Here is a 15,949-nt window from a genome sequence, read left to right on the forward strand (position 1 = left end):
TGGGGTCCACATATTTAGTACTTAGGGGCTTGAACCAGAGAACTTAAAACAATGAGAAGGTGCAAATTGAATTTTGTATGATGCTCGATTGGTTGGCTGAAAAATTGAGATCAAGGAGTTCACCATTTTCTGTAGTATTTGCTGTTATTTAAAAGAAATGAGAATTTATAACAACGTTCTCTGACAAAATACGTATCTCCCAACATAAAGAGAAAAATGAAATGAAATGAATGAGAAAACAAGAAATACAAATGCCACTTCACATAAGTATGCATGAATTTTTTTTTGCCATATAAACGATTTTTATGATAAAAAATTGATAAAATATGATTTTTTGCACAAATGCTACATTGATAAAATGTGAAAAATTATGCAAAAAATGATATTTTACTATTTTCATAATTTTCTAATTTCAATTTTTACAGAACTAATAATTTATGTATGTACATCAATATGTTATATTATATAATATAATAATATATTATCAATTATCAATAAATACATGTGAGCGCACTGCTCTATATGTAAGTATGTATGTACAAATATGCATATGACCGCGCAAAATAAGTAATGCATACACAAATCTACATACATTTAAGCGTACAAATGTAAGTACGTCAGCCAATAGGAAAAATACAAACATTGTTGTACAAAAACAACAATTGTCTCAAATAGCATCAGCACCAGAAATCAATATGGCAGCCAAATTGACAAATCCTAAATTTGTAGTAAATCACACACCAACAACATTTTCATTCATGAACGCTGGCGCACAAGCAATAAGCTAAGTCGTTTCATTCATAAAAGCAAACGCCTTACACATCTCCCCGAGCATGCGTTTGCCTACAAGCGTCTTTTCGCGACGATGGCAAAAGCTAAAAATCATAAATTGAACAAATTTCTGATATTCCCTCTAGAAGGGAAAAGTGACAACCCCGCAAATATGAGTATTAAAATATTTTAGAATAAAAGTGACAACATAGTAAATTTGTCGATTTACAATTCAAGAAACTTTTTAAAGAAAATATTCAATATTCCTCTGATTTATGTATACAGTAAACCCCGGTTAAGTATTACTCCTCCAATCCCTCTTATCTGCCGGTGTCTTGCTGCATCTCACTTTTTTTTTCTTAATTTTTTAAAGAAAACGGTAATTTTTTTTTAAATACATAGAAATAATTTTTTTTGGTACCACTCGCTTAAGTACCACAACCGCTTATGTACTACAAAGCACAAAAAATCTGCATCTTTGGTTTTGGCACTTAACCGGGATTGACTGTATTTGTCAAAGAATTTATGTAAGTACGTTCGATTTTTTTTGTACACACATTGACTTTGCACTTGCCCATATGCGATGTATGTTTGTAAGAGTGTGTATGGCACATCTCGGATTTTCTACCAACAACACAATGTTGTGACGCTTTGTCGTCGCGTCAGTTCTTCGACAGATTGACTCTTTGACATAAAAGCAAAAAATGTGTCAACGGAGATTTCACATGAAGTAATGAGTGTACATATCTACATAAAAATACATACAAATGTGTAAACGACATAATATATGTATGTATGTCCTGTTGCACATTTGCTTCTACGCCAGTCAAATTTCTATAGGAAAATCAACTGAAATTAGTATTGAAATAAAATAGACTTTTGTAATAAAAATAAAAATAAAAATAAAATAAAATTAATAATCATTTATGTTCTCTAATTTCACCACTAAAAAATTATAAGTGGATTTCACCAGTTTTTAACCTCTGCGGACTCGAAAATAACAGAATTGAGCATTTTGAGTGTTAAATGAGAAAAATAATGCTAATTTCAATGTTAAGAAATGTACGCTTACATATTCGTTTATTTACAATGCGCAAACGACTTTGTATATAATTTAAAGATATTCTGCATATATAGGGTTTTCCAATACGCATGGTATGGTTTCTAAGTGTCGTTTCGGCCATTGTTAATATGTCCTGATCTGTATTTTTTTTTCATTATATTCAGTAATGCTTACAATTTCATCATGGAAAGATATAGATAAGAACAACGTTTACAAATTATTCAAATTTATTACCAAAATAACCGTTCTCCAATGGCGCTTTTGCCATTTTATGGTCGCTATGGTTATGGTGAGTGGTGCGGTTAATAAACAGAACTGTCGATTCTGGTGCGAAGAATATCCATAAATTATTCATGAATAACAGTTTGGTGTGGTTTTTGGTCTGGTGGAATCATCGGCCCGTACTTCTTTCCAAATGAAGCTGGGAACACCGTTACTGACAATGAAGAGCGGTATAGATCGATGATAACCAACTTTTTATGGCCGCAATTGGAAGTAGTTGATCTTGAGAACATCTACCAACAAGACGTGGCTACATCCTGCACAGAATTATTGCGAGAAAAGTTAGGAGATTCGATAATTTCAAGAAATTGCGACATTGAATGGTCACCAAGAAGTTATGATTTAACATAAAACATTTTATGTTTTTGATGAATTTACCGTTATGAAAGCTACATTGAAGGTTTTTTTTTTTTTAATTTCAATGCAAGTAAATAATTTACTATAAATAAACTTCCTACTTACATTTTTTGTTAAAATAGTTTTTTTCAATAAAAAGTTAAATTTTATTGGTGCATTTAAACTTTTGTCTTTGACTGTATATAATTATGTGTGCATGTAAATAAATATGAAAGAACGCATAATGTTTGTAAATTTGTCTACACACAACTTTGTATGTAAATATGTACACTAATGGCTTCATGCGAAATTTCCGTTGTCCCGAACAACCAGTGGCAGATACAGAATTTCTTTCTGGATGGAATAATCCAACATATTTTCAATATTAATATTACTTCGTATATTCTTCTGAATTTGAATTAGAATTATTTTCCGCGCTCTGATTTTATGACAGTAGCGGACTCTGTGAATCGATCTGTTAACTATATAAATTTTGTCTTCAATATTTTATTATTACCGAACTATAATTCAAGCCCCTCGTGGATCCGCCACTACGGACAACCAATGGCCGAAGCTCATGTTTTTGTTTTTATGTCAAAGAGTCGAAGTATTGACGAGTGTTTGTGTGACGACAAAGCGTCATAACATTTTGTTGGTAGAAAATTCGAGCTGAGCCGAAAAAACAATAACGAACGGCTGCCGATTTTCACCGCTTCCCTTGCCGCTCTAACAGCTTTGCCGACAAACCATCGTAAATATGTTTGTTTACATAATATATGAGCATGGAAATTAACTTCCCTACATACTAAACGCTTTATTTACAACTTACTCTTACTTATACATTTTTCTTATTTACTTAAAGCTCTTTCACAATAATGATTTATTCTTACAATAAGAGAGTGTCAATTACAATATTAGCTTATACGGCATATTTCAGCAGAACGTTAAGCGTTCTGTTTAGTTTACAGTTATCTTCGTGTGAGGGCCACCAGCTATATAAGAATGTATTATTCCATTCAGAAAGGAAAAAGCATGCGACTGCATTATTACAAAGCTTAAGTAATATTTTGTATACAGTTACCGTAAAGCTGTTGTGTGGAGCCTGCCGTTAACTTGAATATGAATTACATACATGTGTTCAAATTGATTTATGTATTTCATGAATCACGATAAATTCCATAAAATCTTCCGAAATAGAAATACATACATAAGTATGTACCTATCAAAGTAAGGATTACATTATTACCTAAATATTTAATTTATATACTTACCTAGATTTTATAAATAAAATATTTATGTATACATATGTATTTATTTCCTTTGGTCATTAAAAGTTTTGATAACATCTGAAAAGCCGAAGCGGTCGCACATACATACATATGTACTTATGCTCATACATATGTACATCAGTATATAATTATGTGTGCATATCAACAAATAAATATGAAAGAACCATACCCATGTTTGTAAATTTGTCTACACACAACTTTGTATGTAAATATGTACACTCTTTACTTCATTTAAAATCTCCGTTGACACGGACAACCAATGACCGAAGCTCACGTTTTCTGCTTTCACGTCAAAGCGTCAATGTGCCGCAGGACTGACGCGACGAGAAAGCATCGCAACATTGTGTTGTTGGTAGAAAATCCGAGCTGTGCCGAAAAAATATACGAACGCTCGCCGAGTGCCATCGCTTCCCTTGACGCTCTAACAGCTTTGCCGGTTAATCATTGTAAATATGTATGTTTATATATGAACATGCATAAATAATGGCGCAGATTTTTGCGAGCCACGGAAAAATATTTAAAAATTGCGGTGTTGTCACTGTTACCCTCTAGAAGGAACTTCAGAAAATTCTTCGAAAAGACGCTTGTGGGCAAAGACATGTTCGGGGAGAAGTGATGTGTCTGCAGAGAACTTAAAAGAACTTTCTTTTAACGTTTTTTTAAACTCCTCTGTCTTCTCTATATTTCTATGCGAACTCATTATTGTCGCTCCGCGCGTTCACACGAGCAAAAGAGTCCAGCAAATCGAATCGAGTTTTTCTGTCATTCCTTTTCATAAAAATGTTCGCAAATGTTTGTACGATTCTGCTACGCGACACGTAGAGTGTATTGCATATTTCATTTGTATGTTAGGATGGTGGTCTCACACTTTAGTTGCAATGAATTTCCATGAATGTGGTAGAACAATATGCATAATACCCACATAATAGTTCAAAGAAATACGTAAGTCGGGAATTTCCTAATCCACCAGAATGTATTGAATACCCGCTACTAATATTTTCAAGGCCAAATTTGTGACAGGAATTTCCCAATCTTTCGTGAAGTATTAAAAACCCATAATTTTTTGCTCCATATTTTTTTCTCTTTTTTTTTAAAACATTCATAAATTAATTACAATTCTTCTTTTAAATAAAATGATATTCGAACTAAAATTTGCGGTTAAAAGAAATAAATATGGAAGCGTCTTAATATTTTATGTAAATATACAAAAAATAGATAACAACATTCAAATTTCCTAACATGTCGTATATATTCATTCGAAACCAAGCGCTATTGCAACCATGAAAATAATTTCAAAATGAAAAGGAATGCTGAATTGCGTAGCGTTGCTGTTACGAACTAGATCACAAAGCGTGCCACCCGAGCATGAGTGGCACGGTCTCTTGGTCTTTTCTCGTCGTCCCCTCGCCCACAATAAACCGACTTGGGTTACAAAAGAGTGCGTGTGTGAACTGGCACTTAGCGGCCGCCAAATTCAATTATCAAAAATTTCATCTAGCAGGGCCGACAACAGGTCAGTTTATGTACGTGTAACCGACAAAAGCCGACGACACCAACACACTTAAGCGTTGATGGAATTATTTAACAGTCTCCAAAGCTGATCAAAACAAAGGCTTCCCTACAAGAACAGTGACGGTCATCTAAAAGGTAATATGACAGTCATAGCTGAAAAAATTTTGTCATCGCGCAGAACAAAGTTTCTATCATTTTCTTAAGATCCTTGTGCAAAAACTGATGTAAACAAACGCATGTGTGTGATTCGCTATATATCTATACTGCTCACTCTCATGTCTTTTTCTGAGTCATTGCTCACCATAAATCCATCATAGCTGAAAATTGTCAGTTATGACTGTAAATCTATCACAAATGAAAAATTATTTTGCGCAGTAGACAATATAATTTTTATTTCTTTAATAAATTCAAAACTTTTCATTAAAATTAGCTATAATAATATACATATATATAAAAAAAAGAGTGTAACAAAAATATATATTTAAATAATAAGTTATGAAAAGAAATTTTCACAATTCCATGCTTGCTACTCTCAAAAGCTCTGCTGTACGCATTTCTCCAGTTCATGAATATCGGAATTTAAAAATGCCTTAATAAAAATGAAAATTAACTAAAAATATAATTTTATTTTAAACTTAATAATAACTTACGTATATTATATTTTAAAACTCCTTTGTTATTTATTTATTTTTAATAAAACCAAAATTGTTATTGCACAGAAGCACGCAACACTTTTGGTTTATCGCACCAAATAACAGCTACACAAGTATTTCACAACTTCTCGAAACTTCTATGTATGCTGCCTCCTTTCGACGTCTATAGAACTTGCTTTTGGAAAAATCGTAAACATTGATGGTCATTTTACTGTTCATTTGACTGTCAGTACTGACCTAATAAATGTGAGTGCATTGGTGAACCCATCAGCAGTTTCTTGTAGGGTTGTATGTAATTTTGACGCAAGTACAAAGTGCCGTTTCACACAGGGATTCAAAAGAGTCTCATACCAGTTTATTGTGGGCGAGGGGACGACGAGGAAAGACGAAGGGACCGTGCCACTCGTGTTCGGGTGGCACGCTTTGTGTTCTTGTTCGTAACAGCTCGCTGCTACCCTTTTCAGCATTCCTTTTCACTTTCAAATCCTTTGAATGGTTGCAAGAGCGCTCGGTTTCAAATGAATTCGATCGCAAATTTGAGTTCTGTTATCTATTTTTGTATGTAATATGCAAATACGTATGCATAGAATAATAGAAATATTATGACAAATTGTAAATAAGGAGAAAATTAAGATATAGATTATGGAGTAAAGAAATTATGAATTTTTAATACGGAGTAAAGAAATTATGAGTTTTTAATACTTAAAGATTAGGAAATTCCTATTATAAATTTGGCCTTGAAAATATTAGTAGCGGATATTCAATACATTCTTGTGGATTAGGGAATTCCCGTCTTTAGTATTTCTTTGAAACTATTTAGCGGGTAGGTACTTGTATTATGCATATTGTTCTACCATATTCATGGTAATTCATTGCAAGCAAAATGTGTGACCATCATCTCAACATACAAATGAAATACGCAGCACGCAGTGTTGCGCGGTGTTGCACAGTCGAACCGCACAAATATTTACGAAAATTTTGTGAAAAGGAATGCAGAAAAACTAGACTCGAGTTGCTGGACTCTTTTTGACCGTGTGAATGCCCAGAGCGACACCAAAAGAAAATTTGAAAAAACTCAGACTCTTTTGAATCCCTGTGTGAAACGGCACAAAGCGATCTCTTCTCTAAGTTATCGTTGTTCTTAATAACTCGGATATAGCATAATTTTATAGCGGCAGTATAGCGTGAGTAGCTAAGCGAATAAGTTCAGTTTTCTTAAAGTTGTTGTGTTGTGACGAGTGTACTTATATACAATATATCCGTAAGTATGTATATACAAAAATATATAACTTAAATGTTGATTTATCAGAAAGCATAAGTTTTACTCATTTCGATTATTATTTCTACACTCTATTATTACATGTGGGAGCGCTGAATAATTATAGCGCTCAGTGTGTTTAATTTCCACTATTTAATTTGGTAAATCCCCGAATTCAAAGTGACAGTGTAATTTCGGTAAATGTACAGTTTAAGTCCCCCAACGAAGGAGGCCTCAAAAATGTATTTTTTTTTTAAATCGTCTTATTTTTACGCGTAGATTACAAATCCGTGAGCGGAAAGTGAATTTTTTCAATATTTCTGCTTTTTTTTTTTTTTTTCTAAATTTTTTCAAAAAAAGCTTTTTTTATTTAGTTTTATAAATATGCATTACAAATAAAAAATTGTGATACATTCAAATTAATTGTTTTATTTTTTCTTTGAAAAAATCACATATTGTTCAAGTTTTTTGGTTTATTTACGCCTCTTTTATTACATACTCTGCATCGTGATGAAAATCATCATTGAGCTTGAGAGCAGCGAAAAGGAGTTTGACGCGATTGAATTATGAACACCCCGGTTTTGGACCGACCAGGGTTGTTTTTTGAAGCGCGGCCGAAGGCCGCCAGTACGAAAAGGAGTTCGACGATCTCCGATATTCGTCCATACCATCAGATCGCGGGGCAAACGAAATTGTGACTGTTACATTTCTTCAATATATTTTTTTCATAAGAAAATGAACTGGTAATTACAGATAATTGATCTGAATTCTACAGAATTTTGCCGCTACAACAACAACAATTAAGTGACTTGAATATGTGATATGTGCATAGTGTGTTAAATAAATTTTGAAAAATATACATAAATTATTGAAAAAATTTCCGTTCCTAAAAGTAAGACGATTTAAGAAAATAAATTTAATTTTTGAGGCCTCCTTAGTTGGGGGACCTAAACAATACATTTAGCATATTTTTTTCAATATTTCATGTAAATGTACATACATATGTACATATATAAAGGTATATATAATATATATAACACAATACTTACAAATAAATTAGTTGTTGTTGAGGGACAAAATTCTGCAGAATTCAGATCACATAGCTGTAATTACAAATTCAACAAAACAGGCATTTTCTTGTGAAAAGAAATACTGCAGAAATGTAACAGGCACGATTACGATTTCTTTTGCGCTGCGATCTGATGGTATGGACAAATAGAGGATATCGTCCAACTCTTCCGCACTGGGCCGCTGGGGCAAAAAGAAGTTTGAGACGAATTATGCTCACCCCAGTTTCGGACCGACCAGGGTTAGGTGTAGAAAGGAGCTACGAAAGAACATATGCAAAGTGTGTTAAGTTTCTAATTTTTTTTTTTTATTCCAAAAAAATTTAAGTATTAAAGAAATAGACTTTTCGCTCTTGTATTTGTAATCTTCGCGTCAAAATAAGACGATTAAAAAAAAGAATTTTAATTTTTGTGGCCTCCTTTGTTGGGGCATCCTTCCGAGCTAGCTGAGGTGAAATCCACACATCGTTGTTCACTAGATTTTGACAATTCACACGATTTTTGTTCGAAAATCTTTATTTTAGTATTATATGTGGCTAAGTGAAGTAATGACCCGCTTTACCCATTTTTTACACAAGGACACATTATTATAACGACGGTTGCGGTTTGAAATTCAATACTATATCTCACAGATTGACCGATCTTTTCGTTTAAAAGTCAGCTATAGGATATGAATTTGATAAATTATTGTCCGATTTCGATAATTTTAAGAAAAATTTGTTTTGATATCTAGAAACTATATTTCGTCGTTTCCAGTGGTCTTGCCATTTCAAACACCCGCATACCTACACAAGATGAATTTACTTATTTAAAATACTTTATATAATATTTGTTTCTTTACAAAAGGAAAGTTTAATAACTAATAATGGCCACAAGTTCTGCGCAAACACCTGCTCTAGAGAGTAATTCGAGTGAGCTGAACCATTTCATCGATAAATTAATGAAGAAAATATGTGTCTTCTACGACGAACAGTCTCTCGTTGATGTGTCATTTAAAGTTTCAAACCCAACGGCTATGTAAGTATTACTTTGACTTCAGCTTATAAAAAATAATACGATTTATAATATAATTATAATTTTTGCACAGTATACCCGCGCATCGTTTGATACTCGCAGCAGCGAGTCCTTACTTCGAGAACCTTTTCAATGGCCATCAGGGCATTAATCCTGTAATCGAAATAACAGATATTGATAGCGATGTTTTTGAGCGTATAATAACTTTTTGCTACACCGGCCAGGCGCTGATTACCGTTAACAATGTCGGTGCGATGCTAAAGGCGGCAATCGTTTTACAATTAGACGATATCATAACCAGTTGTGTGGACTACCTAATGACGCATATCAATGAATTCACATTACAGGCTGCTCATACGCTAGCGCGCGAAACGCAATGTGAATGTTTAAAAAAAAGAATAAACGAACATGAAATACAGAATTTCATGGAGGTGAGTCTAAATATAAGTACACGCAATGTCTAACAATGGCGGTACTTTTGTAATTGAAATTTTGTTTCTGATAATACTAGATCAGTCGAAGCGATGAGTTTCTGAATTTTGATGTGGAAAAATTACAATGCATTCTGGAATCGGAAAAATTGAATATAAATCGTGAGAAAGATGCCTATGATGCCATACATCGCTGGTTTAGTTATGATGTTCCCGCGCGTCAGGAACAACTACCACTTTTAATAGCTTGTCTGCGGCTTACGCAATTTGATGCCGACTTTCTGTTGACACACATACAGCCATTACCTGGTTGTGAGCTACTGGCTTTCAAGGCGTTATCGTGGAGCAGTGACCCTGCAGCACGGCCAAAGATAAATATCCGATTTACAAAACCACGTGAGGGCAATGCTGGAAATTGTGGTGAGAAAACATTGTTGGCATCTTGCTATGATTGGGTAAGCACAAACGGCTTTTGTTCCAAATTTAAAAGCTTTATTTAATGTACGTACACTATTATTTTGAAATAGTCGTCGAAGAATGTAAACTTGCTGCAATATAACAAAGCTGAGGATAAGTGGCAAGAATATGCGATTATAAAAAGCGATTACAGTTCTAATAGAACTATTATAATGGATGATAATATATTATTTATTGGCGGTGGTAATGGTGGTGCATCAAACATCGCCCGCAGCTGGAATATACGAAATAAAACATGGCTACATTTGGCCAACATGAAGGTAGCAAGATGGCTACACTGCGTTGTCGAATTAGATGGTAACATCTACGCGATTGGTGGTCGTAATAGTGATAGTACTCTGTCGTCCGTAGAAAGGTATATATGTATGAATCTGTAACGATGACAATTGGGAGCAATGACAACTAAACTTTAAGCTTAATGGTGAAAGCACTTTACGACAAGATGTTTTAGGGTAGTGTGGATTGTGGACAAAACAAAGTGCTTCTACATTTAAGAAGGAGGGAATTGAATACTATATTATGGGTCAGAACAGGGCACTAGCCTCTCAGATCTAAATTTCGGAAACTTGATTTAGGGAAATCGACAGGATACAGAGAATGCGCAGTGCGCAGAGGACAATGAAACATTAGAATATTACCTCGACATTTTAATGCCTCTGGCTTTAGAGAGATAGAGTATACTCTCTGACATCACCAGCGACTACTTTAGAATAATTCTAAGTTTTTATTAGACAATTTCATCGTCGACGCGCTTTAACGTAACAAACACAATACTTTACATTTCAATTTAGATAGTTGCACTAATTTTTTTTTATTGTTTATTTCCAGATATACGACATCCGGTGGTTGGGAGTACGTGAAAAGTTTGAATGTTGGACGATGCAGCGCCAGTGCAGTGACTTTTAATGGTAAAATTTACGTAGTGGGCGGTATAAATGATCGTAGGACTGAATCAAAATCCGTCGAATGCTACAACCCGGATTCGAATACTTGGACTTCTTGTGCGGATATGAGAAATGATTACCAATGGTCACCTGGTGTAAGTTAGATTCAAAATAATTGTTAATATTAGGAGGATGTTCACTATGTCTAAACTTGGAAGAGTCAAAGAAGAGCATATAACAAATTTACTTAAGTTTTGAAATTTGTAAGAGCTAAAACCATGTTTCAGAGGCTAATGCTATACACAAAGCATTTCGACTTCTTGGATTTGTTTTACTGCAGATGTATTTAAGTATGTGGAATAAAGTCGAAGTCATATCTGGTCTAGCGTTTTCAAATTTTCTTGTGAACTACATACTGCCGCTGCAATAACTGATTCCACTTGAATTCACCTTTGTAAGCCTTCGCTAGAAGGAAAAGTAGCTCCGCTTCAAAAGGAGTGATCAAAACATTGTCTAACTAAAAATAGTTACTGATTTACCCCATTAAAATTACATACAATATTTATTGCTACTTTTTATATTACAGGTAGCTGCATATAACGGTCACATTTATGTTGCAGGCGATAAAAGTGTTGAACGTTACGATCCTCAGCGAAACATGTGGTCTCAGGTATATTAAGTTGATTTTTGCCAATCGCTTGGTATAAAACTAAATATTTTAAAAAACATTTCGCAGATTTGCTCTTTGGAAGATTTCCATAGCTCTTTAGTATCGCTAGACAATAAACTATGGGCTATTGGTGGCACCTTTCATTTAGTCTATGACGAGAATAACAACCGTTGGCAACAAAAATGCTCAATTCCCAAATCTAACGTACTTAACTGTTTTGTTGTGCCAGAATCCTTACTGTCGTCGAAATGATTAAAAATTGTACCTTTTTTTATTTAATAAATTCTTATCAAATAAATTCTCTTAAAAGAAATTATAAAAACAAAATATTCACTAATTATTTTGAAAGCAGAGATGGTGCTAAACGCACTTGAACTGAAAGTGGGGAATCAGTAATATGTACCTCATTCTAAAACCGTATGAATGCGCAAGTTTGCCGACTACTGGTATAAATATATACATACATGGGTAATATGTACATATATTTGTACTAGATCTATAATAGAACTTCTATTAATGGCGCTTTGATTTTAGATAAAAAATATAAGAGAGTAAAAGAAGAACGGCACACTTGAGAGTGTGATCGCTAACAGTGGTGGACACAAAAATTAACAGTACTCTTATTACAACCACAGTTACGAAAATAATAGAAAGGTTAAGAAAATAACGTTAAATAAAAACAAGTAAGGAAGAGCTAAGTTCGGATGTAACCGAACATTTTATACTCTCGCAAAGTCAAATGGTATACTCGTTTGAGATTTCTTTGTGGATTGGCTGACATTTTCAGTACAAGGTCAACTATAGGCACTGGGGTCCACATATTTAGTACTTAGGGGCTTGAACAGTTTTGGTTCGATTTAGACGATTTTTGGTCACAAGGTGGCATACTTTAAACGTATTATTCACGCAAAGTTTTACCCCGATATAATCATTGTTGCTTGATATGCATAGTGGAAAGTGAAAGAATCAGATGGAATTGAAAATGGTGTTAATAACATAGAAATATGAAAATAACGTTATGCACCGAATTTGGTTGAAATCGGTTAAGCAGATCCCAAGATATGGGTTTTCACATAAAAGTGGGCGGTGCCACGCCCACTGTCTAATTTTGAACGCGGTTCCTATAAAGTCATCTCATACCATCCCAGAGATAAAATTTAATGTCTCTGACGTGTTTAGTGCTTGATTTATCGCGCTTTTAGTAGTTTTTAACAGTACTGTTATATGGGGAGTGGGCGGAGTTGCCACCCGATTTCAACTATTTTCACACCGTCAATAGAAGTGCTATAAACATTTGCTTCCAGTGAATTTTGTTATTATAGCATTAGCGGTTTAGGAGATATGCACATTAAACCTATTAGGGGCGGGACCACGCCCACTTAAAAAAATTTTAACTGCAGATGCCCCTCCCTAATGTGATCCTGTGTACCAACTAACAGTCTTGCATCTTATTGCGGAGCTCAGTTATGGCAATTTATTTGTTTTTGATTAATGGCGTTTTGTGGGCGTGGCAGCCCATCTGCAATACCAACCGTCTTACGGTACCAAGAAACATGTCTACCAAGTTTCATAAAGATATCTCAATTTTTACTCAAGTTAGAGCTTGCACGGACGGACAGACGGACGGACGGATAGACAGTCACCCGGATTTCAACTCGTCTCTTCATCCTGATCATTTATATATATATAACTCGATTAGTCTTAGGTGATACAAACAACCGTTAGGTGAACAAAACTATTATACTCTGTAGCAACAGGTTGCGAGAGTACAAAAATTATAGTGATTGGAACCTTGCTTTACTTTCTATATTTAGGTTGTATAAAGTTTCTATTGTAAGCTTTATAGCTAACGCTCTTGAATCTTCAGTATTCCGCTGAACTCTGAGCTTTGTTTTATACTTTTTGTGTAAGTCCAAGTCACTGCATTCAATGCTATTTAAAATTTAAAATTATTTCGATTACTTTTCATTTTTATACTCTCGTCATAATGTTACTAATATTATGACTCCGAATATTGAATAATTTATTATAATTTCATTAATTAAATTTTTATTAAATTCCACATTTTTATATGCCATTAAAAAAATAGTCTCTTAAATATTATTATTTTTGAATCACCCTGCTGTCGCTTCAATAGACTTGTTCCGCTTGAGATATGCGAAATACGATACGCCTAAAAGTATGCAAACACTGAGCGCATAAGCATCATTTCCGTTACGGAATTTCTTGATTTAGTCCCCGAGCTGAAAGCCTGCGATATAAGCTATGCAATAGCTTAAAAAATATTAATTACAAACAATTTTCAATTAATTAAAATGTTTTCAGTTAAAAAATATGATGAAGTTTGATTGAAATAAATTTATTTAAAATATTTTTTGGAAAAACACATTGCTTATATTATTTGAGTGAAGAACATTCGATTTAATCCTGTGTTAAACATTTTTTTGATTTATTTTCTTTTTGTGTTATGTCTCCAGTAACAAATTCATATATTTTATACAAATTTTATTTAAAAAAATTTTAACAAAATTATATTTTAAAAAATGTTCCGATATTATATTAAAAAAATTAAAATACTTTTTTTAATTTTTAACTTCCCGCTAAGAAAATTGAAAATTTTCTAAAAATCGGGAAGATATTGGTTTCACCCCATTTTGCAAAAATCGAGTTCTCAACAGACCTCGACGTTCTGAGGGTCGAGGAAGCTTCCTCGAACATTTCTACGATGATGTCCGTATGTCTGTATGTATGTGTGTGTGTGTGGATGTATGTGAACCTCTTATAACTTTTAAACGCATGCGCTACACCCACCATTGGCGGCCGCCATCAATGCTGCACCAATGGATTATGGCGCCCGTTCACCGCCTATGCTAGCAGCGGAGCCCATTAATAGTCAACAACATGCTGCCGCGACTGCCGCTTGGATAGACATGTCGAATGTTGCGCCATCGCCGCCATACGGTATACACACATACGCGAATGCCTTACAACCGTATCGCAGCAGCTATCGCATAAATCGTGAGGCGAAGGCTAAGAATTTTCCCGGCACACTGACACTCAATATGAACGAATATATACCGGGCCCCAATGAGACTCTGCGACCGCTATATATGCGCGGCAGACCGTGAGTTTATTTTTGTAAATTAGATAAGCATTACCATTCATATGATGGTTAGTAATAAAAAATATACGGTTTTGAAATGATTTTTTAATCTTTATATAACGGCGCTTCTGAATACAGTGTGGTTTAGTTTTCGAGCTTTCTGCGTTATAAGACGATTATTTGTTTGATAGCTGTGAAGCAGAACTGTCAGCTGACACATATTACAAGTATATTATATTTATAGCGCTTGTATTGATGACATCCAACGCCTCAAAACGACGAAAGGACACAACTTAAACTCAGACACACCGAGCACGGTCATTCAAATAAGCTACCGTATATCAAGGTTTTGTATCTGGATAAACTTGGGTACTTAGTGTTGAGTAAGAGTGAGACGCACGATGAGGCTCTTTAGATTCGGTTTTCTCCAAATAAGAAGACCCTACTATATTAGAGAAGCTGGTAGTAACTTGGAAAAAAAATATCGCACCTAAAATTTAGCACTTTCAGAAGTTCTATCGATGGAAAAATGCTTTGACTAAGAGCTTTTTTACTCCATGTTGTTAATATCTAAGATATGGAGATATGGAAGTCATAAGTTGTTTATTGTCTTGGAGTTCCCCAACATATTTTCAAAGGTTGATACTAACTTTTTACTATAAAAATTTGCCAATCCATAAAATAATCAAGGATATGTGTATTATAATGAAATGTTCGAAGAAAACTATGTTAAAAGTAGACTGTTATTGCTGCTTTCAAAAGTATTGGGTACATCGTTTCAAATTCCAGTTCTGACAGCCTAAAAGGACATACTCAAAGTCTGCTGTTTTGTTAAAAACAAACTGAATATTAAGTCTAGTAAAAAGATTTACATTATTTTTGAAGTAAATTGAAGGTTTTGTTTAACATAAATGAAATGATCCTATGATTTTTGTACGATAACTTGTTGCCATTTTAAAGGTAATTTCATAATGCTACACTCATAAAACCTTCGCCACTATTGAGCTTCTCTTGAGGCGAATTTCTCATAAGCAAAATCACTCACCACATACAGTAGTACGCAGTAATTACTTGGTGCCAGGCCCAGACCAAGGTGGATACATAAGAATCTCCCAACCCTCCCGCAGTTGCTATTGTAT

The 15,949-nt window shown here is 34.1% G+C and overlaps 1 protein-coding gene and 1 long non-coding RNA gene across 2 annotated transcripts; one reads left to right on the forward strand and one right to left on the reverse strand.

Annotated features, from left to right (window-relative positions):
- Positions 1-5,615: 5,615 nt before the first annotated feature.
- LOC138857612 (uncharacterized) lies at positions 5,616-6,825 on the reverse strand. Its single transcript, XR_011396764.1, has 2 exons — positions 5,904-6,825; positions 5,616-5,842 (listed from the first exon to the last, which is right to left on the reverse strand). It is a non-coding gene; the product is annotated as an uncharacterized lncRNA (long non-coding RNA).
- Positions 6,826-7,067: 242 nt separating this feature from the next.
- On the forward strand, positions 7,068-11,991 carry LOC138857611 (kelch-like protein 5). Its single transcript, XM_070110738.1, has 8 exons — positions 7,068-7,167; positions 9,078-9,248; positions 9,319-9,676; positions 9,757-10,131; positions 10,204-10,508; positions 10,982-11,192; positions 11,624-11,707; positions 11,774-11,991. The coding sequence occupies exons 2-8, from the start codon at positions 9,097-9,099 to the stop codon at positions 11,957-11,959; spliced, it is 1,671 nt and encodes a 556-aa protein (XP_069966839.1). The 5' UTR covers positions 7,068-7,167; positions 9,078-9,096; the 3' UTR covers positions 11,960-11,991.
- Positions 11,992-15,949: the final 3,958 nt, after the last annotated feature.

This window comes from Bactrocera oleae, chromosome 5, assembly GCF_042242935.1.
Source record: "Bactrocera oleae isolate idBacOlea1 chromosome 5, idBacOlea1, whole genome shotgun sequence".
Classification (NCBI taxonomy): domain Eukaryota; kingdom Metazoa; phylum Arthropoda; class Insecta; order Diptera; family Tephritidae; genus Bactrocera; species Bactrocera oleae.